Source organism: Mustela putorius, unplaced genomic scaffold, assembly GCF_011764305.1.
Source record: "Mustela putorius furo isolate JIRA1106 unplaced genomic scaffold, ASM1176430v1.1 tig00000788_pilon_pilon_pilon, whole genome shotgun sequence".
NCBI classification, from domain to species: domain Eukaryota; kingdom Metazoa; phylum Chordata; class Mammalia; order Carnivora; family Mustelidae; genus Mustela; species Mustela putorius.
The window spans coordinates 9,526,744-9,552,073 of NW_025421481.1; the positions used below are offsets into that span (position 1 = coordinate 9,526,744).

The 25,330-nt window shown below is 37.3% G+C and overlaps 1 protein-coding gene and 1 long non-coding RNA gene across 3 annotated transcripts in view; one reads left to right on the forward strand and one right to left on the reverse strand.

Annotated features, from left to right (window-relative positions):
• Nucleotides 1-25,330, forward strand: part of NTN4 (netrin 4) — a 113,131-nt gene that overhangs the window by 83,156 nt on the left and 4,645 nt on the right. Inside the window, exons 6-9 of one of the 2 annotated variants that reach the window (XM_004748504.3) lie at nt 11,277-11,490; nt 11,836-11,951; nt 19,971-20,039; nt 22,894-23,064. In XM_004748504.3, the coding sequence (XP_004748561.1) occupies nt 11,277-11,490; nt 11,836-11,951; nt 19,971-20,039; nt 22,894-23,064 (570 nt within the window). The remainder of the gene's footprint in view (nt 1-11,276; nt 11,491-11,835; nt 11,952-19,970; nt 20,040-22,893; nt 23,065-25,330) is intronic. The other variant, XM_013054186.2, reaches the window with a different exon arrangement.
• LOC123393291 overlaps nt 1-25,330 on the reverse strand; it is a 90,577-nt gene that overhangs the window by 44,704 nt on the left and 20,543 nt on the right. The gene's annotated exons all lie outside the window — the stretch shown is intronic.

The window sequence follows — 25,330 nt, forward strand, 5'->3', positions numbered from 1 at the left end:
AGAGGCAGGCAGAGAGAGAGAGAGAGTAGGAAGCAGGCTCCCCACTGAGCAGAGAGCCCGAGGGGCTGGTTTCCAGGACCCTGGGATCATGACCTGAGCCCAAGGCAGAGGCTTTAACCCACTGAGCCACCCAGGTGCCCCAGAACCAAAAATAATTTTTCAAAGGAACCTAGACTTGGGTTTTGAATAAGACCCTGCTTCCTGATGAGTAGCCATGTAAAGTTTGAACTTAAAAAGCTGCATTTATGGGGCACCTGGATGGCTCAGTGGGTTAAAGTCTCTGCCTTTGGCTCAGGTCGTGATCCCAGGGTCCTGGGATCCAGCCCCGCATCGGGCTCTCTGCTCAGCAGGGAGCCAGCTTCCTCCTCTCTCTCTTGTGATCTAGAGATCTACTTGTGATCTCTGTCTGCCAAATAAATAGATACAAATGTTAAAAAAAAAAAAAGCTGCATTTATCTTAAAGAATCTTAGTATAAGAAAGATGTAGACAACAGAGGAGGGTTCCACATAGGCCAACAAAACACGAAGAGAGACACTAATGAATAAATATGAAAGAGGCTGAATATTCTCAACTTAACTAGGAAACTGCTCAGGAAGAACACAACAACTTTCTTCACACAGTCAAAAGCTGTTAGGGGACATAGGGAGTGGCAAAACATAATTTACTTCCCTAGAACAAAGAGCTGTAATTAGATGTAATTGGGTGAAAGTGAGGGAAAAAGATTGATTAATGTGAAAAAAAAAATTGCACTGCCAGTGAAAAGCATTTGTGGGTGGGGAATGTCTCCTACAGAGTTAGAATAAAGAACTTTTATCACAAATAATAAATAATAAAACGACTGAGTGAAGCATTAAATGTAGGGAACAGTCTCGCATGGGGAAAACACAGGATAACATTCTATTTCACCATTTCAGTTTTCTGTTGTTTCTGTTGTGCGTGTGTTTGTTTGCTCTGTTTCTAATGTCTTGAGATTGCAATTCTGTGGTGCTAAAATGCTAAGAAGCTATAAAAGAAAGAATACAAGCCTTTCAGAAGGTTCATCAACACATATTTCATGCTTATCACTCATTCAGAGGAGCATTCATTCAACAAAGATTGAGAGAGTCCCTAAAATGGGTCAGCGTGGTCCTAGGTAGATGTGGTTTCTACCTTCTAGGCCTTCACAGTGTAGTATGGAGCCAGCAGGGAGGTAAAAATCATAAAGAGATTACACCGGGGGCCAGAAGACCATCAACCATTAAGAAATATTTATTAAGTGATAATAATTCATCCATTTTTTTTTCATTTTTTAAAACTCACCACAGCTTTACACTATTTACCTTGTAGCAGGCCTATTGTATTCACTGTGTATACAACAAAACAGAGTCCCTAACTCCATGGAAACAGACTGTAAATAAATTTTTCCACGTAAATACGTAATTAAAAACTGTAGGGGCAGCTGACTCAGTCAGTGGAGCATGTGACTCTTTTGAGTTTGGGGTTGTGAGTTCGAGCCCCACATTGGGTGTAGTGATTACTTGAAAACAAAATCTTTTAAAAAAAAAACAAAACAAAACTGAAATACTTGCTATGAAGAAAAAGGTACCATGATAGATTAGAAGCAGGGATGAACCACATCAGTTCCAAGAAGAGGATGGATGAGGTCAATAGGGATTCTTTATCCAAAGGAAGAAGGAGTTGGGGATGACCAGGGTCCTGACTAGGTGCCTGTGTAAATGATGCCTTGCATGGAACAGGAATTACAGGAGCCTTTCTTCAACAAAAAGATAAAGGTGTTTGATGTAACCAAATTCCCCCGAGCTAAATACAGTATCTAAAATTATACTTAAAAGTTTTCCTGTAACAGAATTTGCACACTCAAAAGTACAAATTCTTCTTCAGCTTTAAATGGAGTAGCAACCCAGGAATATGAAATTGGCTATTTAGCTATCTAAATTTTTTTAGATATACCCAGGAATAAATAGGAACTGGCTCAGTTACAATTTGTAAACAGGAAGAATACAGAAATCAAACGAAGGGTCTGAGCGGTGGTCATAGTAAAGCTTCAAAAATAAAGGGTATGGCTTTTGTATTCATTTGCATTACTCATTTAAGGTTCATAGGAAAGATAGGAAATATACTTAAATACATTTATTTTTAAAAGCATTTAATAGGGGCACAAATGACTAGACTTATGCATATACTGATCTCCTTCAGCATGGGATGTACAGTAACTCGAGACATTGTATTTCAGTAAGTGAAAGGCAAGTCTTCATTTAGTTTATTTTCTTATTAGATTTATTCTTGCATAATTTTATTTGAAATTAACATTTATCTTGAATATTGTGGCCCTATCTTTGAACATGATGTGATTATATTTAAAGGATGAATAAAAATGTTCCCTAGGAGAGTAAAGGGGTAAACCATATTGCCTTTGACAACTGCCTTTGTTTACAATTTTTTCTTTATTTTTCCATAGTTGTTCATCCACTAGCAGAGATAATCGATAGCAGAAGGAAAGGAGAAAATAGTATTAAAAAAGACAGAAGACTTTATTTTATCTAACATTTAACTTCACAATTGATACAGTAATAATAGATCATACTGTCTCTTTTCTGTTTAGAGCTGCATCTCAGTCATTGCCTTTAACTCCAATTTTAAGAACCTCAGGGGGAAGCTCTTGAAATGGCTTTGATATTTAAAATCCCCCATCAGAAATCTTATAGGGCCTTGGCCTTTTCAGGGGAATACAGTGGTGGGAGACTGGGAAGCTCTGCGGAAGGAGGGCAGCAGTGAAAGGCCTTGACAAGCTGCTGCTTTCCCAGCTAAAGGCCTTGAACTTTGAATTCTGTTTTTAGAAAGGCTAAATCAGGAGCAAATACTTCCAGGGTGTGTTGCTCCCAGTGTTGCCTTTACTAACAAAACAGCAAAAGCTACAGCCATCAGGTAATACTAAGGAGTCCTGGTGATTTTTAAAAGGAACAAGATGCTGAACTCAACTGGGTGTTTCAACAGTAGGCTCGGCATCGGCATCGCAGATCACTCTGAATGAAAGGTGTGCAAACGACTCAGAGTTTGGGTGAAGGTGAAGATAAAGAGAAAAGGCAGCAATGGTTTCCTTTGACTCCACCACCAAAAGCTTTAACAACCCCTCAGAATAAAGGAAGCCATAACTCTCCCATTATGTCCCTGACCATTCTGTATTCCTGTTTACATACTTACTATGTTCACGTAGGTTGACAGCTGTGACTCTTGTCCTAGATTATGTGGTGGGATATCTCCCTATAAACAACAGGATCATAGATCATACCCTACTTGTCTTCAGTATACTCTCATCCCCAAAAGGGGAGTAAGAGCAGATGGAATGTATTTGATCTAAAGAAAAGAACATGCAGTTAGGAGATTAACCTAATTCTCTAAGACAAAGTAGTCAAGAAAGCTGTTTGCCACCAAATTCCTCCCAGGGGCAAAGTGAAGAATTTCAGCCTATTTTGGAAACCAAATGGTTAAAATTGTTTAAAAAAAATAAATGAAAAGATAGAAATTAAAAGAATAAAGAATAAAAATAAATAAATAAGTAACAACTCATATCTGCAATAAGACAGTTATTCCTCTTTCCTCTGTGTCCCCATGCACCCTGGGCTATCTCGGTTATAACATTTACTGTCTGTAATTAAGTATTTCATATCTCTCTTCATTCACTGAAGAGTTAGTTATGACTCCACATTCTTCTTTATATCTTAAGCCTCTGGCGTAGTTCATGTTAACACTAAAGTTCAGAAACTCCTTGGCAAAGGTGTGACTGAATGAATGAATGAATGAATGGTGGACTTTTAAAAAATACGTTGGAGTGTCTGGCTGGCTCGGTCGGTAGAGTATGCAACTCTTGATCTCAGGGTCATGAGTTTGAGCCCCCATGTTGGGCATAGATATTACTTAATAAAACAAATTGTTTTAATTAATATGGGTCAGTCAGATAATAGTTACTCTCTGAGCTTTTGGTGCTACTAATTACTGATACATTGCTAACTATATACAATATCTTATTCAGTCCTCCCACAGGAACCCTAATGGCATAGGTATTATTACACTTAATCCATCAATAAGAAAAACTGAAATGAGGAGTTTAATTTCACAAACTCTTACAAAGACCAAGCTTCATAACCAGAATTTTAATTCACCTAGGCTGACTTTTAGGTTGGTGCCCTTCCTATGTTCTCTCTTTCTATTTTATTGCCTGTCTTACAGGCAATTTCTGAACAAGCCGTATTGTAATTGAAACAATTAATTTCAAAAAATGTCAATTAATTTTAGATAAACAAGGTTATTTAAAGATGTGTTCGACCATTATTTTACGAACGGTATGTTTCCTGGTAGAAGACACTCCAGAACAGCCCCACATCTTAACTCTTTTCTGTAAATGCCTATAGAGGGACAGTGTTTCACACAATATACAGATAGCTGAAAACATGTATCTGTAAATAAAATTTGAATATATGTAGCAATTATATACTTATTACGGAAGGGAATGTGTTGTGAAATCGTTTGTAAAAGTACCCATTTACTTTCCTTCATCTCACCTGTTTTGAATATTTTGTATTATTTTAGTGTTTCTTATAACAGGAGACATCAGTACACAATGTACCATTTAAAATTAGCTGTTTGTGTTGTTAAAGAAATCTTGTGATAATATTTAGGAATTTAAAGTGACATTTTCAAATAATTTTATTCTGCTAATTTGGTTGCGAGAACTACAATGGACAAATGGTTTCGGGCAGGGGCTTGGGACGGGTGATAATAATTCCAATAATGAATCACTTAATACCTAGGGAGGCCACATAGCTTTGAAATATATCTGGCTGCCACTCAAAGCATTTTGGCTTTTAAAGACAGTGCACCATAGCTTTACCAAAAATTAATAATAAAAAATAATTAAGTTCAGAATGATAGTATATGATAATAGTTCGATCTTTACTATTATCGTGCAACAAAAAGACAAAGTTATGTCAATGATTTATGTCATTCCACTGGGTTGCAACTTTGGCATTCATTGTAATGAATATGTAAAAAGCCAGGTGCTTAGGTTGCACTTTAGAATCAACAATCAGCTGGAACTAGAGGGTATCATGCTTAGTGAAATAAGTCAAGCGGAGAAAGACAACTATCATATGATCTCCCTGATATGAGGAAGTGGTGATGCAACATGGGGGGTTAAGGGGGTAGAAGAAGAATAAATGAAACAAGATGGGATTGGGAGGGAGACAAACCATAAGTGACTCATAATCTCACAAAACAAACTGAGGGTTGCTGGGAGGAGGGGGTGTAGGAGGGGGGTGGGGCTATGGACATTGGGGAGGGTATGTGCTAAGGTGAGTGCTGTGAAGTGTGTAAACATGGCAATTCACAGACCTTACCCCCGGGGATAAAAATATATGTTTATAAAAAATAAAAATAAAAAGAATCAACAATCAGCAAGAAGTATATATGTTGGAGAATCAGAACCTGAACCAGAATCTAGGCAGACCTTTTTTTCCCCCCAAGCAAGAAGAATATAAGAAATGCAGATTATGTGTGTCAGATATTGACTGTTCCACAAACTTAAGGAGAGAGGTATGCAAGGCAAGCCTTGGTGTGCAGTTTTAAAAAGTATGTCATGAAAAGTGTCAGTGCTGTCTGCTGGAGCTAGTTCTGCATAGTTTCCAAGTGGTATTTTTATCTTGTAATTATGTAAAAAGTCACACTGACAGAAATCCACCAGCACATGTGATAGAATCACATTCTTCTCTGGCCATTCCTGAGATGTGTGTAGGTTTTAAAGTATATGGTAGTACAGAGAGGTCAAATCCTAGAAAGGCTTGAATTTTCTATTAGAGTAAAAGATAATGGTGGCAATGGGAAACTATATATTACAATAGCGGGAAATCCAAGACCTCTTTCATCTGGCTCCCCTATCTGCTGTCAAGAACGAAGCTGACTTAGAACTGAATATTGCAGTAAATATTGATTTAGTCTTCTCAAAATGATGAAATGTTTGTGTTGGATTATGCGATTTCATTTAATGTCTCCACATAGCACTTTGATACATTTTGTGTGACATATTATATAATTCTCCAAATTATTTCCTAGTTAATTAATTAATTAAAAACAAATAACAAAGCAACAGTGCCTTGCTAGCTTAAGAGAAATATTCGTCATTCACTTTCATAAACTAGAAATGTGAAAATCTTCCTCAATTTGTTTGTCTCTTAACAGTGCCTTCTTCCTCCTCATCCTGATGTGCTCCAAGTCCTATCATTTCAACCTTTCCTTCTGTTCCAGATCTACTCTCTTAGTCCAGTTCCTTGTTTTCTCTGATTTCTTTTGTTTCCCTGCCATCAGTTTCTCCCTACTCTAGTCTGTTTCATGCAATGCCACAAAAGCATCTTCAAAATTAAGTTGTAACCATGTCATAATTCTGCTTTTTTTTTTTTTTTTGAAGTGTTATTTCCTATGGCTTTTTATTCCCTCAGCACAAAATTTAGCTTCTTGGGTTCAGCCCTTCTACAGTTTGGCTACAATCCTAATTCTATGCTTTTTTTTCCTGCCTCATCAACCTCAACAGTCTTCCACTCAATGTACATTCTAAAATTCTCACACTCCCCAAAGAGGCCATGCCCTTTCACACATGATCCCCACAGCCTAGAATGTCCTTCAGGTCAGTTTCACAAGTGATGACATGGGCATCTACTATCCACCAGACACTGTTCTGGAGACTGGAAAACAAAAATAATAAGATAAAGATCCTGTCAGTTAGTCCAGAGTCTCATAGTAAGGGCAACAGGCATCCAAACAAATAATAATAATGGACTATAATGCACACAAAATAGAAATAGACATTAAAAGCAGAGGCAGCATAGAGGGGAGAGTACTAAACTGTCTGGAGAGAGTGCAACAAAGAAGGATGTCAGGGTTCAGATGGACAAGAAGGGAAAGAAAACAGGAATGACAAGGGGCCCTGGGGCACGAAAGAGCTTCACATTTTCAGGGAGCAGGAAGATCTTCCACATATAATGCAGACACATAAAATGCAGTGATGATGAACTATTCAGTTAAAAGTGGTGAAGAAGCTACATTTTGTGGTATGTGTCTTTTACCACAATTAAATTTTGTTTTAATTATTTAAAATAAATGCAATGGGGAGCATATCTAAGACTGGAATACACAACCGCCTATCTTCTCCCTCCAAAGTCAGCTTCGTTCTTGACAGCAGATAGGGGAGCCAGATGAAAGAGGTCTTGGATTTCCCGCTATTGTAATATATAGTTTCCCATTGCCACCATTATTTTTTACTCTAATAGAAAATTCAAGCCTTTCTAGGATTTGACCTCTCTGTACTACCATATACTTTAAAATCTACACAGAGCTTGCCAACTCCTACTCATCTTTTAGGATCAGCTCAGGTATCTAAATAACCCCTTCCTTAGAATCCCCATGTGAAAAATAAACTCAAAAATGGATGAAAGACCTAAATGTGAGACAGGAATCCATCAAAATCCTAGAGGAGAACACGGGCAGCAGTATCTTCAATCTCAGCCACAGCAACTTCTTGCTAGACACATCTTCAAAGGCAAGGGAAACAAAGACAAAAATGAACTATTGGAACTTCATCAAGATAAAAATCTTATGCACAGCAGAGAAACAGTCAACAAAACCAAAAGACAACCGATAAAATGGGAGAAGATATTTGCAAATGTTTTATCAGAAAAAGGGCTAGTGTCCAAGATCTGTAAAGAACTTACCAAATGCAACACCCTTTGGGGACAAATAATCCAGCCAAGAAATGGACAGAAGACATGAACAGACATTTTCGCAAAGAGGACATCCAGATGGCCAACAGACACATGAAAAATGCTCAACATCACATGGTATCAGGGAAATACAAACCAAAACCACCATGCGATACCACCTCACACTAGTCAGAATGGCTAAAATTAACAAGTCAGGAAACAACAGATGCTGGGGAGGATGCAGAGAAAGGGGAACCCTCCTACACTGCTGGTGGGAATGTAAGCTGGTGCAGCCACTCTGGAAAACAGCATGGCGTTTCCTCAAAAAGTTGAAAATAGAGATACCCTATGACCCAGCAATTGCACTGCTAGATATTTGCCCCAAACATACAAATGTAGTGATCTGAAGTGGCACCTGCATCCCAATGTTTATAGCAGCCATGTCCACCATGGCAAACTATGGAAAGAGCCCAAATGTCCATCAGCAGATGAATGGGTAAAGGAGATGCCATATGTGTACACACACACATACACACACAGGAATATTATTCAGCCTTCAAAAACGAAATCTTGGCAATGAGATCTTGGCATTTGCAACAGTGTGGATGGCACATAATACCCTAGGATATTATGCTAAGCAAAATAAGTCCATCAGAGAAAGACAATTATCGTATGATCTCACTGATAGGTGGAATTTAAGAAACAAAACAGAGGATCGTAGGGGAAGAGAGGGAAAAATAAAACCATGAGGGACTCTTAACTATAGGAAACAAACTGAGGGCTGCTGGAAGGGAGGGAGGGAGGTGGTGAGATGGGAAAACTGGGTGAAGGGTCTTAAGGAGGGCATGTGATGTAATGAGCACTGGGTGTGATATAAGACTGATGGATCACTGACCTCTACCTCAAACTAATAGTACACTAAATGTTAATTAATTGAATTTAAATAAAATAAAATAAAAAGAACCCCCATGTGATTCCCTCAGCCTGTCATCTCTTTTCTGTGCTCCCTTAGAATGCACAGGCCTCCTTTAGAGTACCTAGTCAGAGTGTTTTATCAGAAAAAGGGCTAGTGTCCAAGATCTGTAAAGAACTTACCAAATGCAACACCCTTTGGGGACAAATAATCCAGCCAAGAAATGGACAGAAGACATGAACAGACATTTTCGCAAAGAGGACATCCAGACTCCTCTGTTTTCCCCAACAAGACCATGAATTCCTTAAGGGCTGGCACCATTACTTAAACAAGCATAGGTCCTATATCTCCATAAGAATTATTTATTGAATTAAGTTGTTGGTTCACTATTAATTAACCATGTGTCAGACACAACACTAATGTAGTGATACACTACAAGCATGATCTCCTTTTACCCGTATAGCAACTGCATAAGGATAGATACAGTTGTCATTTCTGTTCTAAAGACAAGGAACCTGGGCTAATGAGAAGCGAGGTATTGGCCAAAAGTCACACAGCCAGTAGAGATTTGAAGCCAGATTGAAGCCAAACTGTTTTTTTTTGGTTTTTTTTTTAAGTGATTATATGTTTTTTTCCCGTTTTTAAAAATATTTTATTTGTTTGATAGTGAGAAAGAGAGAGAGAGAGAGCACATACACAAATAGGGGGAGCAGCAGGCAGAGGGAGAAGCAGGCCTTCTGCTGAGCAGGGAGCCTGCTGCGGGGCTTGATCCCAGGACCCTGGAATCGTGACCTGAGCCAAAGGAAGACTCTTAACGACTGAGCCACCCAGACGCCCCAAGCCAAACTGTTATTTTAATGACAAAGGAATAGATCAATAGAAAATGTTTCCAAGGGGATAAAGAAGGAAGTGGAGATCTTTTCAGTTGAGAAGATTTAGCAGGAAGAACTGACCTAGTAGATATCAGATTGAACTACGTATTTTGCTGAAGTAATTTCATTTAAAACCATTTCAGCCTCAGGAAATCTCCATGAGATCTAGATACCCTTCAGGACAGTTGGGTCCTGTTGAGAGCTCTCTTCTGGGTTGTAGACTGCCAACCTCTCATCGTAGCGTCACGTCCTTCACAGAGAAGAGAGCACTGCGCTTTTCTTCCCCATAGAAGGGCATGAATCTTATCACCCCTGAGACCACATCCAAAGCTCCCAAAGCTCCCACTTCCAGATACCATCACAGTGGAGCGTAGGTTCAGCATATGAATCTGGAGGGCACATAGTCAGCCATAACACTGTGCCGAGTAAATCCAGCTTTCTTCCATCTCAAACCTGAACCGTCTCGGCTACACCCCTCTAAATTCATGACTACTGATCTCAAGTGTAGCCTTCATGTGCCTGGAAATGACACTTCATTTTCTGTGTCTCTCGTTCACTCTCCCACTGCCCCTCTTCATCTCTCTCGCCTGACGACTTTGCTTACTATTTCATCCAGAAACTACAAGGAACCAGAAGAAAAATTCCCCAGCTTGCACTCCTGCATGTATCCACTTTCCTGCATCTGAGTCCATAAGCTGTGCTCTGCATCCTGTTACTATGAACTGATCATGTTCCTACCCAAGGCCAGCACTTTCTCTTCTGCACCAGATCCTGTCTGTCTGCCTTACCCCAGTATGCTTAACTATCCCTCCAACAATGCTCCCAGCTTTCTTCAGGTGATCCATTTTTCCCTTTCTCTTGGATCATTCCCATCAACATCAAACCTGTTGCAATTTCTCTCATCTTAAACAAAACAAAACCTCAAACCATCACTTTCATTCATATCCCCCTTCAGTTTTCTGTGCCATTATAGAAAAGCTTCTCCAAAGAACTGTCTGTTCTCATGCTCAAATTCCTCTACTCCCATCTTCTGAGTTCTCTTCAGATAGGTTCACCACTCATCAGTAGAGTGAAACTTTTCCTATTAAGGTTACCAATGCTCTTCATTTTGTCCAATGCAAAAATATATTCCCAATCCCCATCTTTTGGGGACTGTCAGCATTTAAACAGTTGATGTGGCCTACCTGATGTTGAAACTTTGTTTGGCTTCCAGAACACCATACTCTCTTGATTTATCTTCCTTTCTGCCTAACTCCCTCTTTGTCTTCTTTGCTGATTCATTCTCAACACCCCAAGCAAAATCCATTCATATTTAACACCCTCTAATTTAGAATAAATAATGTAGTTCATTTTTTTAAAAGGATTTTATTTATTTATTTATCAGGCAGAGATCACAAGTAGGCAGAGAGGCAGGCAGAGAGAGAGAGGGGTGGGGGTAAGCAGGCTCCCCACCAAGCAGAGAGCCCGATGTGGGGCTCGATCCCAGGACCCCAGGACCATGACTTGAGCTGAAGGCAGAGGCTTAACCCACTGAGCCACCCAGGCGCCCCAACAATGTAGTTCATTTTGCAGCAAGTGTGCTTTCCTGATTTTATCTTCTCATCTGTAATTTAATTAGTTTTCATTCTCTGAGCATATACCAACTGTCTAACAGGGGAACCTCAGAGGTATGCTGGGTGGTGAAGGGAAACCAGGTCACGGATAACCAGTTACTCACTGATCCTTGTGTGTCCTCTCTGTTGTAGTGTGTTCCTGTCATCCAGTCGGATCAGCAGTCCTTCCTTTCAGCTCAGTAACCTTCTGTGACCCCAGCAATGGTGACTGCCCTTGCAAGCCTGGGGTGGCAGGACCACACTGTGACAGGTGTCTGGTGGGATACTGGGGCTTCGGAGACTATGGCTGCAGGCCCTGTGACTGCGCAGGGAGCTGTGACCCCCTCACAGGAGACTGCATCAGCAGGTGAATGCTCATGGCTCTTGCTCTGTCCGTGTGTCATTCAGATTCTTCTGACAATCTGATAGTGATCTGGAAAATCTTACATGCTGTCAGTGGAGCAAAAATGTATTTGCACCGTATTTTTAAGAATCTTTGTCAAATTGCAGAGTAACTTGTTCTCGCAGGATTCTAGAAATGGTCTGGTTCATTTTGCAGAATAAATTATTCTTAATAATAGGCTCTTAAAACACTCTTTCTGAAAACTAAAAGGATGGGAAGGTACCCAATTAGGTTTAAGTCTCCACATTTATGTTCATTTCATTCAAGTTCTAAGAAAGTCCTTAACTTCATCATTTTCTGTTTTATTAGCAGCACAGACATAGACTGGTATCATGAAATTCCTCACTTCCATCCCATGCACAATAAAAGCGAACCAACCTGGGAGTGGGAAGATGAGCAAGGATTTTCTGCACTTCGACACTCAGGTGAGACAATGGCTATAACCAGTTATCATATTTCCAGGTCTAGTCTCTAGTCACAGTGATTCATGACAAATTAGAAAATAACCCTTGGATCCTAGCAAGGGAACTCATTAGTTCTGAGGTTAATAAAGTAGTGACACCCCTGCCGACAAGCATAAAACCATTAGAGAGAGCCAAAGAGTATTTTAACAAGATTTTGTTTATTTTCTGATTATTAGAGTAACATTTCTTTTTTTTTTTTTTAAAGATTTTATTTATTTATTTGACAGACAGAGATCACAAGTAGGCAGAGAGGCAGGCAGAGAGAGAGGAGGAAGCAGGCTCCCCGCTGAGCAGAGAGCCCGATGTGGGACTCGATCCCAGGACCCTGAGATCATGACCTGAGCCGAAGGCAGAGGCTTTAACCCACTGAGCCACCCAGGCGTCCCTAGAGTAACATTTCTAACTAGTATAGAAAATCTGGAAAATGCAAAACACCACAGTAAAAAAATATCAAATCTCATTACCCAAACCATTAGATTTTTGGTTTGTTTCCCTCTCTACAACATACTGTTTTACTGGGGTGAGAGCTAATTGAATATATCAGGTTTGGAAGTGGAGAAATTCATTTAAAGGAAAAAGATTATTACAGACCTAGCATAACTTAATATACACAAAGCTAAGGCGAACTCCTTATGTTTTATCTTTTTTTGCAACTAGAAAACAAAAATAATTTTACAAACTAATTATAAGCCAAATAACAAAACCAATAAAATTCAGATAAAATTATTTGAATAAATAATATTATTAATAATATATAGTAAAATAAGTTATTATATATTATATATAATAATATTCAAGTAATAAAATTCATTACTTGAATATGAAAAGTGATTTTTACTGAAGCCAAGACACTCTTTCCTACATAAATATGGTTCTTTAAATCTAAAAAATCTCTATACTCTTTCCTCTGACTCGGTTTTCTTATGATGTTTATCTGTTTCTTTGTTGGATGAGCATGCTGTGATATTGGTGTGAATACATGGGTTCTGTGTTTATCCTGCCTCTATTCTTTTCTTGTAGAAAGGCAAGTCGTTCTATTCAGCACCAACTTGCTCCATAACACAAACACAAATGTGGGCATGAAATCTTGTATAAGCATTTGGTTATAAAGTGCTTCCCAAATGATCCAAAGGAAACTTAATAATAAATTTTTTAAAAACATTTTTAGTGGGTTGGCATATAACTTATTAGTTTAGGTGTACAACATAATAATGACCCCTTATTTGTATGTATTGTGAAATGTTCACCAAAAATTTTTTTATCAAACATCACAAATGCCAAATATGTATTGTGAACACCCACTTACACACCTGTTAATGTTACCAAATTTTAAGTTTTGCCATAATTGTTTCATATTTTTATTTAAATTTTAAAGTGTTATAGATACATTTGAAGACCTGCACCAATCTCCAAATTTACTAGCCTTCCTTACTCCACAGAAAAGCTACTAACCAGAATTTTGATATTTATCATGAACTTTCATGTTTTTACTATTTTGCTACTTCTATAAATAGAAAGTGTTTTTAAAATTGCATGTATGTAATAACCTACCTATGCCTTTAAAACTTTTCTTTGCTCTGAATATGTATTTTTTTAGATTTAAGCATTCTATTATTTGAATATGACATTTTTTATCCTCTCATTGTTTGCCATTTAGGATATTATTAATTTTCAATTTCCCACTGTTATATGTAATGCTACAATGAATGTTCTTTTTTTAAAATAATTTTTTAAAGGATTTTATTTATTTATTTGAGAGAAAGCGAGCCCCGGAGGGTGGGGGAGCAGCAGAGGGAGAGAGACAAGCAGACTCCCAACCCAGCAGGGAGCACAATCAACTGAGCCATCCTGGTGCCCCAACAAATGCTCTCTTAAATGTGATTTGGTGAATTTAAGGAGTTTCACTAGAGCAGGGGCTGGCAAACTAGCACTCAGACCAAATCTGGCCTGCTGACTGTTTGTCTACACTGCACAAGATACCTGCTCTAATGTTTATAGTTATCATTTAAATAGTTAATAATATTAATACCTGCATAGTATCTTTAACTTTGTCTCTTAACCTGTAAATCCCAACACATTTATTATCTATCCCTTTATAGAAAATGTTTGTTGACCCTTCTCCTAGGGTATAACCCAGCCGCTATTGGGTCACAAGTGTGCTTTTTTATCAAATTTACCAATATTGCCAAATAGATCTCCAAAGTGGTTATACAGATTTGCATTCTACCAGCAAAGTATGACATCCTGTTGCTTCATATCCTCACTGATACTTTGTATTTATTTAACAAAAATTTTTTTAAAGATTTTATTTATTTGACACAGAGAGATCACAAGTAGGCAGAGAGGCAGGCAGAGAGAGAGGAGGAAGCAGGCTCCCTGCTGAGCAGAGAGGCCGATGTGGGGCTCGATCCCAGGACTCTGGGATCATGACCCGAGCTGAAGGCAGAGGCTTAACCCACTGAGCACCCAGGCGCCCCTGTTTAACAAATTTTTATATAACACACACAAGGGACCAAGCACTATTCTACCTCACTAATGCTGACGCAATTCTCAACTCATTTAATATTTTTGGGCTTCTACAGTTAACATTACCAAATCTCTCAACTTTTGCCAATCTGATGATTATGGACTGGGGCCTCGCCATTTTAAATTGTATTTTTCTGATTACTAACAGTTTTAGTAATTTTTCACACTTTCTTCGTTATTTAGGTCTCTTTCTCTGTGTATTTCCAATTTTGTCATTTTCTCACTAATTAGTGATTCCTTATAAATTCATTCATCTACCCCACAAATATTTATCGAATACCCATAATGTATGCCAGTACTGTAAATACATTAAGAGAACAGAACAGATTAAAAAAAAAAAAAAACCCAGGCTCCAAGGAGCCTACATTCTTGTCTTCTTAGAAGAAAACTAATAAATAAGTAAAATATTTAGTGTCATGTTGTCTAATACAATAGAGAAATAAAGCAGGGAGGAGATGATAAGTGGCCAGGAGGGGCATACTTTTATAAAAAAACGTGATCGGGTAACTGAGTGGCTCAATGGGTTAAACCTCTGCCTTCAGCTCAGATCATGATCTCAGGGTCCTGGGAATGAGCCCCGCATCAGGCTCGCTGTTCATTGGGGGGGGCCTGCTTCCCCCACTCTCTCTGTGCCTGCTGCTCTGTCTGCTTGTGATCTCTCTCTCTGTGTCAAACAAATAAATACAAATCTTTTAAAAAAAAGTGATCAAGGGAAATCCTATGGAAGGTGACATATGAGGTTAAAAAACAAAACAAAACAAAACACTAAACTAAACTAAAAAAGAGAGAAAGAGAGGTATACAGATAAAAGAGGGAGGAGAGTTTAGGCAGAAGAAACAGCAAGTGCAAAAGCCCTGAGGTCAACAAGGAGACAAAGGGTCACTGGGGCAGAGTAAGAAACAACAATTTTAATACACTTTTATAGAAAACTTATGAACTCTTCAAGAATCAAGAACCCAAATTTGAGAAACACTGGTACTTACAATTCTGTGTCATGGTTTTTTTCACCTAACATAATCTTATGATCATTTTCCTAATGGTTTCATTTTAGGTTTAGAATGTGGGAAAGATGAAGGAATACAAAGTAGTCATATTTATCTTTTTTAGCATTTGAAAAAGAAAAATCTTTCCCATTTATTTTTGGCCTCAATGCTAAATAGTCCGAATTTTGTAATTTTAACTTTAACCATTTTTGAAACTTCTCTTCTGTTTTTCTAACACAATGGTTTTCATAATTATTCAACTTTGCCTGCCAAGCCAAATCTGTAAAAATCAAGTGTTTAGGACCATAGGACATACATTAAGCCAATCATGTTACTAGAGAGTTGGCAACACACCAACTCAGCACATAACATGCTGGCATCAGAATCACTCTAGACTCACATCCACAACAGCTGTTAGGTCTGTAATACCCCTAGAGAGTCTCTGAAATTTATCTGGAAGAGCTCCAGTTTGAGGAAGCCATTGTTCGGTTTCCTGCTAAATATCCGTATTCCCATTGGGTATAGAATAGTGCTGTGCTCGTGGCACCTTTTTTAAACAAAAGAAAAAGAAGGGTAATCAGTTTTTGAAGCAGCATGATTCATTCTCAAATATATGTGCCTCCCTACCTATTTACCTACCATAAGTTTCCCAAACTAGAAATATAATGCACTATACCAACAAGATACCCTTAACTTCTACTACTTCTTAGGAGACAGAGAACATTGGATGTAAAATTTTACCTCCTGTACAACAAATCTAGCTTGAATTAGTACCATTAGAGCTTGTACAACAAAACTGGCTTTAAATAGTTCTACAGAATTTATACAAGAAATCTGGTTTTAACCAGTACCACAGAACTGTAAATAGTATTCTTTTCTTCCCTTCCAGGTTTCCTTTAAGAAAACACATCTGGGTTAAAGCCTAATCAACAAAGATTCATTCAAAAACAAATTTTAGGGGCATCTGAGTGGCTCAGTTGGTTAAGCATCAGACTTTTGGTTTCAGCTCAGGTCATGCTCTCAGAATTATGAAATTGAGCCCCGCAAAAGGCTCTCTCCCCCTTCCACCCTGTCTGCCCCTCCCCGCCAATCTCTCTCACAATACGTAAATAAAATCTTTTTAAAAAATGATTACAGGGGCGCCTGGGTGGCTCAGAGGGTTAAAGCCTCTGCCTTCAGCTCAGGTCATGATCCCAGGGTCCTGGGATCGAGCCCCGCATCGGGCTCTCTCCTTGTTGGGGAGCCCGCTTCCTCTTCTCTCTCTCTCTGCCTGCCTCTCTGCCTACTTGTGATCTCTCTCTCTGTCGAATAAATAAAATCTTAAAAAAAAATGATTACAATGGTAATCTTTATGAAAAAAAATTTAATGTCTGATTTCTTAACATATGAAAAAGGAGTATTGGAAAACGACCACAAAAAGATCCTCAAATAACAGAACTTTGTATGTTCTAATTGGCTGAAGGACTACAAAGAAAACCATCAGTTGAGTAATAATATATACCATTTGGAGTTGCATCAGGTTTTTTAGCAAGGTAGTTACCATACTCTCCAGCTTTGGTGGAATTATCAAAGGCCACAGGCTATCCACTTAGGTTACTCCAATATCTGAATGAGTAACCCTCTCTGCCATGTTTAGATTATATGCAATATTATTTAACAAGTCACGGCAGATAATTTTAAGCACCTCAGGTTTCTCATTCCCACTATTTAATTCCACTGTGATTTTCCACTTGCATATCTCATTCTCTAGTTTCTAGAGCAGCTTTAGTTAGAGCCAATATGTCACTATTTGCCACATCACCATGTCTACCCAACCTCATCTCACCAGAATCATATTCTCATTTCCACGTGGATGTTTTGTCAGCAACTCTAATTCATTATATTCTCCCCATACTAGACGTCTGTTGTTTTTGCCTAACCAGATCCATTTCCTCTTTATTCCTGCTATTTCTGTGGTAGCTCAACCCAATTTTGCTCTGGGGAGCCACACTTCCCCACCCTCCATTTAATACAGTTTTGGCCCGGCTAATCAGATGTGCTCTCCCGGGAATTTAAATCTTAAGCTGAAAGGGACAAGATCTGAAAGTGATCCCAGTTCATGATTCCAAAGGCAAATCCACGAAAGGGGCTGCACAACAGCTCCTGCTACCTACATCTCTGCAGCTCTCCTGATTCATGCCTTTTCTAAGTTCTGGTTCTTCAGCTTTTTCTCCTCTCTGTGAGCTACTCCATATCCCTTCAACAATTAAGTTAAACCACGATTGCAACAAAAAGCCTTAACTTGTACACCCCTGCAGTGCTCTCCTCCTAACTTCCTTATTTCCATTAGTAATACTTCAATCTTCCGTCACCTTGGTTCCAAGGTAACAGGAAAACTCCAAGTTCAACCTTTGGCTTCCTCTTCCAATCCATTGACAGGATTTTTAGACCCTAAGTCTGCAGCCTCCCTTAAAATTTCTTCCTCTCTAGACCTACAGCCACCTCTTTAGTTCAACTGAGCCACATTTCATCTGACTTAAGACAGTACAGTGGAAAGATCAGGGGCTTCAGATTCTCCCAAACCCAGGCAAAAAATCTGGCTCTTCTACTTGTTAGTTATGTTGCCTTGGACAAACTAATTAACATCTCTGTTTATTTTTTCATTTGTTAATAATGTCTATCTCATTAGATTATTATAAATATTAAACAAGATCATAACGTTCCGTATATAATTTATGGCTTGTGGTTGGCGCTCAATTCAGTTACTGTTGCTATCATCAGTTTCATCAGCTTCTAACTAGTCTCTACTTCCATTTTCTCTCCATTTCAGTACTATTGATACAGTATATGTCTTATTTCATGTAATTTCTTCAATCTAATAAGCTTTGAAAATTTCCCTTTATCAATGGGCAAAATGGGTGGAGGGGAGTGGGAAATACAGGCTTCCATTTATGAAATTAGTAAGTCATGGGAATAAAGGCATAGCATAGGGAATATAGTCAATGGTATTTTAACAGCACTGCGTGGTGACAGATGATAGTTACACTTGTGCACTTGTGGAGACACAGTATAACATATAACTTGTTGAATCACCTGAAACTAATGTAACATTGTGTGTGAACTATACTCAAATCTTTTAAAAAATCCTCTTTCTCTAACAAATTAAGTTCAGGCCTTAACTGCCTATTAATCAAGGTCCTCCATGGTACCTACTACTATCCACAATTCAATCTGTATCCAGGGAAAACAGAACCACTGACTTTTCCATGAACACACTCAGCTCTTCTCTCTTTCATTTATTTCCTCACTCTCTTATCTCTACATTCTTGTCAAATCTCTACCTGTTAGAATCTTCGATGAGTAAATAAATATAAGACACTTAAAATAGTGCCTGGCACACAGTGACTGCTCCTTAGTAAGTGTTACCAACTTCCATGCCACTCGATGCCTACAAAATGCAATGCATGAGGGCAGAAGGAGAGGGATGATAAAATTATATCGAATTGTTAAGTAAGTAAGAAGGGAAATTCTACCCCTTCTGGGTTCTAGGAATATAAAGATAAATAAGTCATAACTGTCATCGTCAAGGATCACAGTTTAGAGAGGAAGCAGATAAATCAATGAGAATGCCATATATAGACTCTGTCAAAGGTATTTTGAAAGTCTTCTACAGGGCCTGGCAAATGTCTGACACAAAATAACTGTCATGCATTATTTAAACTGTTGGGAGAAAGCACCCGACCTATTCTTCAGAGTCCATTTCAAAACCTTCTTCGGCCATGTAGCCTTTTCCCACCTTCCCAAGATGTGACCCTCCCACCCAAGCATATCGAACCCCTCTTAGAACACTTAGCACTATGTGTACACTTGCTTTATTCATCTTGCTGAATTATAAGCCTTCAGACAAGAATTGTTTATTGTTCATCTTTATATATTCTTAAGTATATAGCATTATGTCCTGTACATAATAGGTGCTCAATAAATACTTTTAAGTTGGATGGTATTACTTTCAAAGGACTTGCTCAATTATTTCACTATATTTGACTTTTGCTGTGGTGAACATTAATTGTAAAAAGACAGTTGTCTTTCCTCTAGTTTATCTATTCAGTTGTTCTTTTCCATTAGCATGGAATCTTAATACTGGACTATACCTGTCATAACATCAATTATAAGCATTAAAATATACCCTTATTCCTACTTCTATTTTTTTTAAGTCAATACCTTATTGAATGGTAACTAATTCAATTTAGAAAGTGACTCTACTTTGTTTGAATGACTTTTTATGGTTTCTTAGTATTTATGGATTATGGTGTATGAATCACTCAAGCCTTAAAGAGTTCTACAACCTGATACCGAAAACTAAGATAACACTGTATGTTAATTATACTTCCGTTTAAAAAATGAGTTATGATACCTGGGTGTACTTGCTGGGTTTTTTTTTCTCTTCTTCATTTCTAAATAACTAACACCATTTTTCATTTATTTTCTGTAGGTAAATGTGAATGTAAAGAACAGGTGTTAGGAAACTCCAAGGCATTCTGTGGGATGAAATATTCATATGGTAAGTCTGAAGTCCTTGAATGCTTCTAAGAATCTATTCAAACCAGGTACAAAGAATATTTTTAGGAATTGGGAAGCTTAGTCTATGGCATTCTCAATATATTAAAGCATTAGTCTTATATAATAATACTTAATAAAGATGGTGTTGATTGTTCTGGTGAGGGCAGGAAGCTGGTTGAGCAAAGGCAAGCCCATCTTACTATAAGCAAAAGAGGCAAGTAACAAAAAATGAAAAACCATGATCCATAATCTTTTCTTGTGGATGCTTTTTGTGTTATAATCTAAAAGGGAAGTCTCTGGCCACTAAAATGATTCCTGTGCCAGTTTCATGTAGTAATACCAGTTTTGAGTAGTAATCTGTGCCAGTTATCATGTAGTAATACTAAGAAAAATCAGTTCAAACACTATTTCACAGTGATTAAGAGCTCGGATTTTGGATTCAGACCTGTATGGGTTTGATTTCTGGTCTATTGCATGGGTAACTTAACCTCTCCAGACTTCTTCATCTGTAAAATAGGGATGATGCCACCTGTCCCATAAGATGGGATTTTTGAAAAGCAGACAGGATAATATCTAGCACACACTATATCCTCAGTAACTGGTAGGGGGAAGAAAGAGGATATATATTTGGGGAGCACTGAGCTTAGCTGCCTATCCAAGCCTCTTCCCGGCCCTCTCTGTATATTCTAGACTCCTGTACCTTTCAAATACCAGGAAAATATAGATAAAGGAAAATGTCATTGCCCTAAGTAAAGACTGTTACTATCTTCAAATTCTAAATGGCTTTATGTTTACTATTAAAGCAAATTAGATGCCTTATCTTGCCAACATATTCCTGACTAGTATTTAAGGCTTTTTATTGTTCCATAATTCATACTGCCTGAAAGACACATTTCAATGAAGAGAAAATTTTAAGTCACGTTTTCTGAAACCAAGTGTTTAGGTTCTTGATAACATTGTATTTAATCTCATAAAAGATAAAAAAGTAAATGTTAAAAACCTCATAAATCTTATCTAAAATTACATATTTCCCTGCTTTCACCTGACAACTTGGCTAAATAATAGAAGAAAATTTTTGAAATGTATAGTGCTCAATAAAGAAAAGTTAGTTCAGAGAAAATGGTATTTGCTATCAAAAGCAAAAAAAAAATAACAATTTAGTTCAAATGTAGTCAGGTTAGTGGAAATATCAACTGGTTTTGACTATTACATATATTTATTAGCTCTCTAAATTTACAAACAACTTCACTGGCATCTTTTAATACAACTGTATTCTTTTCTGCTTAAGAAAACACTCAGGATGCCTGTATGGCTCAGTGGGTTAAGCCTCTGCCTTCAGCTCGGGTCATGATCTCAGGGTCCTGAAATTGAGCCCTACAATGGGCAGGCAGAGAAAGAGGAGGAAGCAGCCTCCCTGCTGAGCAGAGAGCCCAATCTTTATTTAAAAAAAGAAAGAAAGAAAGAAAACTTGGACACTCTTAATAATGTAATTAAATACCTTGTTCTTATTAGATGTAATATACCTACAGACTTGGAAAAAAATGGTTTCTCCCTCCCCATTCTACGAATGGGGGGAAAAAACTGATTCATTTGTTTATTCCTTTGGCAAATACTTATTAAGCTATAATAGTGAGTAGATGAGGTCCCAGTTCTCTTTGAGTATATAATCTAGTAGAAAAACAATAGTGAACATTCATTGAGCATTAGCCATGAGTGGGGCACTATGCTACATACCCTTCATTTATTTGTATATCTTATTGGGATTCCAGTCCAAATTCTACCTCTAACTGACTGGTCATGCAAATTTGGGAAGTTCAATTAATTTCTTAAAACTTGCTCCCTCAAACATAAAACAAGACTAGATGAACTTTTAAGACTCATTAAAAGTCTAAAATTTGGTGATTCTATTAAAAAAAGCTATTATCTGACCACCTTATTCTCAGGAATTGGGACCAACCAGTATAGGGTTCCCTCAATACACAAAATTTTCCATCAAGGTTTAGTTGAGAACGTAAAAACTCTTCTGACTATATAGAACACTACAACCAGTGTTCCTTAGGTGTACTTTCTTCCCCACCCCAAATTATTCCACTCCTTAATCCCCAGCCACATCCAATTCACAGATGGAAGAGCAGAGCATAATAGAATTATGAGTTTTAGAGAATACTGAAGCTCTGCCGTCATGTGGAAAGACAGCCACCCTAACCCCAGTCAGCTTGCATTTTACATCCAGGGAAGGAGATTAAATAATCAATATTTAATTATTTAATCTCTTTAGAATATATAAAATATATTCTGTAGTAACATTTTGTTTGTTCTTTGATGTAACTTAAATACACAATGAACCACAGAGTAAAATATAGTCAGAATCTAAATATAAAACATTCTACTTCCTATACATCTTCTTTCTATTTGGATTTGATAGCTAAATGTGTCTAGGACTATGTTTGAAGTAGGCAAATGGCTGATAATCTCTTAGCATAATGATATGGGAAACAGCAATTGAAAATGTCTAAGAAGGAAGAGTATAGTTAGTATAGATAAATAAGGTGAAACCAATGGAAAAGTTAGTGAGCCTAATGATTTTTTTCCTAATGATTTTTTGAGATTTTTAAAAATTCCAGTATAGTTAACATACAGTTTTATATTAGTTTCTGTTGTATAATACAGTGATTCAACAGTTCTACATATTACTCAGTGCTCGTCAAATTGAGCTTAATGATTTTTAAAGCAAATTTCCATCATCATTAATTAATTTTTTTATTATACTCTGAGATGCGTTCTTAAGTCATTACAAGTTCAAAAAGCAATATGAAATTCTATGCATTTTGATGTTATGAATTATGTTGTTACAGTTTTAAAAATAAAGATTTTATCAGCTCACGATAAAGGATCTCATGCTGAGGTCAATGTGAAGATAAAAAAAGTTTTAAAATCTACCAAATTGAAAATTTTACGAGGAAAACGAACATTATATCCAGAATCATGGACTAACAGAGGTTGCACTTGTCCAATCCTCAATCCTGGTAAGCATTAGACTCTTCTAGCTTGATAAATACTTTGACTCTGCTGATTTGCTCCTTGTCTTAACATTCGCTAAACCACAACTGAAATAAACTCACCAAAAGTATCTCTCCTTTTCACCATCTGAATTCTGGGCAAAATCCAAATGGAATTTTTTGAACTGACATCAAAAAATTATTCTCTTCCACATGTTCTATGAAAATAAAATATTTTAAAATCCAGCAGTATAGTATTTTCTGTCCTAAAAGAGAAGTCTCAGCTTGGTTCCAGGTGCCAGTAGCATAGAAAACACTTTCATAAATTTAGAGGCCACTAACAAACACTTCACCTGAAAGCAAGGTCCTATTATGGTGCCCTGGGTAGAACTTGCTCCCAGGGGAAATTCAAATGCAAAATTCCATCTGTGCAAATAATATTGAATTCATTTTTTACAATTGCATGAGAAGCATCTGTGTCTCCTGGATAGAAAACAACTCTCAAATTCTCATCATTTTGTTTTTCATTAAACGATCATTCTGGCTTCAAATTAGAAACAGCAGAAATTAAAACAACAACAATAAACCATTGTAGAATCTTAGAGAATCTTGAAATTAAGGGAATTTGCATCTTTAAATGTAATTATAGTGGAAGAGCCAGTGAGTTAGTGTGCGATTCTTAACCTTCACACTCTAGAAGTAAACTTTCATACTGTGTCATAAGCTGCTTATTTGTCTCCTTTATTAAATTTGAGGATGGGATTTAGATATTTGATCATAGCATCTCTAGGACTTACCACTAGTACCAAAATAATAACATAGTACCCAGATAATAAGTTCTATTAAAACAAGCATATTTGGGGGGACACCTGAGTGGCTTAGAGTCCATTAAGCATCTGCCTATGATCCTGGAGTCCAGAGACTGACCCCCCTGTGGAGCTCCCTGCTCAGTGGAGAGCCTGCTTCTCCCTCCACCTCCTTCTTCTGCTTGTGCTTGCATTTTCTTTCTCTCTTTCCCTCTCTCTCTCTCTGACAAATAAAGTCTTAAAAAAAACTATATTTTTAAAAATCCTCCATATTTCCCACTTCATGTAGTTGCCATTTGTGTCTTAATTGCATTGCTAATACAGGTGCATAATTTATGTTTTGTATCTAATTCCTTTTAAATAAAAGTCCAGGGAATCCCAGTTATGTTCATAAGAAGTCACTGTGGTCTTTTGATTAATAACTGAAAGAGATAACTGAGTGACAAAGAAAAAAACGAAACTATCAATGAAATATTCCCCCCAACCTAAACAACCTAAAATATAAAACTCATGGATTTTTGACTGTTGACTAATCTCTTACATCCCTTTATACCATTTTAATATTTTTAAAATTCATTTGAATTTTAATAAGGAAAAGGAAACCATGTTTTAAATAATAAATATGTTTCTGAAGAACAAATGAAGTAATCAGAATCTTAGATTTTGAACATAAGAAATGAAGATTCCTTAATTTAAGTTCTACTTCCCAATAATCTGTGTGTAGAGGCTCTTCTTATAAGCACTTTTTACTATCTTGAAAAAAGAAAAAATAATCTGCCCAGTTTTTAGTAAGACAGTGAAAAAAAACGAAAAAGCTTTGAGCATCTGAGCCACCCTCCAGGATGTGAACTATATTTCTGCTAGAGTCAAAGAATCAACTGAGTTCATCACAATTGAAAACATACGTGCAATTATTCAAAGAATCCTTAAAAACATGTTTACTCACTTTGAAGAAAAGACGGGAACCTGCCAAAGCAAAACCAGACACTCTTTCATTTCACTTTGTTTTCCCATTTTTACAAGTTCAATAGCTAGGGCCAAAGAAAGCTGATAAGAAAATTCGGAAACCTTACATGCCAACTAGCTTCCTCTGCTACTTTTTGAACAGGAACAATCTAATTGGCAACCCTGGAAATTCATTCATTCCTACATTCATACATACATTTACTCATTCATCAATCAATTTAGAATATCAAGACTAGCCCTAAACTAGTACATTTCCCTTTTCTATGGAAACAAACTTTGTGCCCTTAAACAGGTAGTAAAGTAGATGTCGAAAGCAAAAAAATAGGAAAGTAAAAAGTAAATGCTAGTAAGTGATACAACAGATAACATTGTTTCCCATGCTAATTTTTGGCATCATGCTGCTCCCTAATTAGTGGATTCACACAGTATCATTTCTATTAGTTCAATATATATTCACACTTTAAATTAGTGGCAAACTCCTATAGGATGTGTTCTTTTTATAGTTTCAAAGTAAATTCATT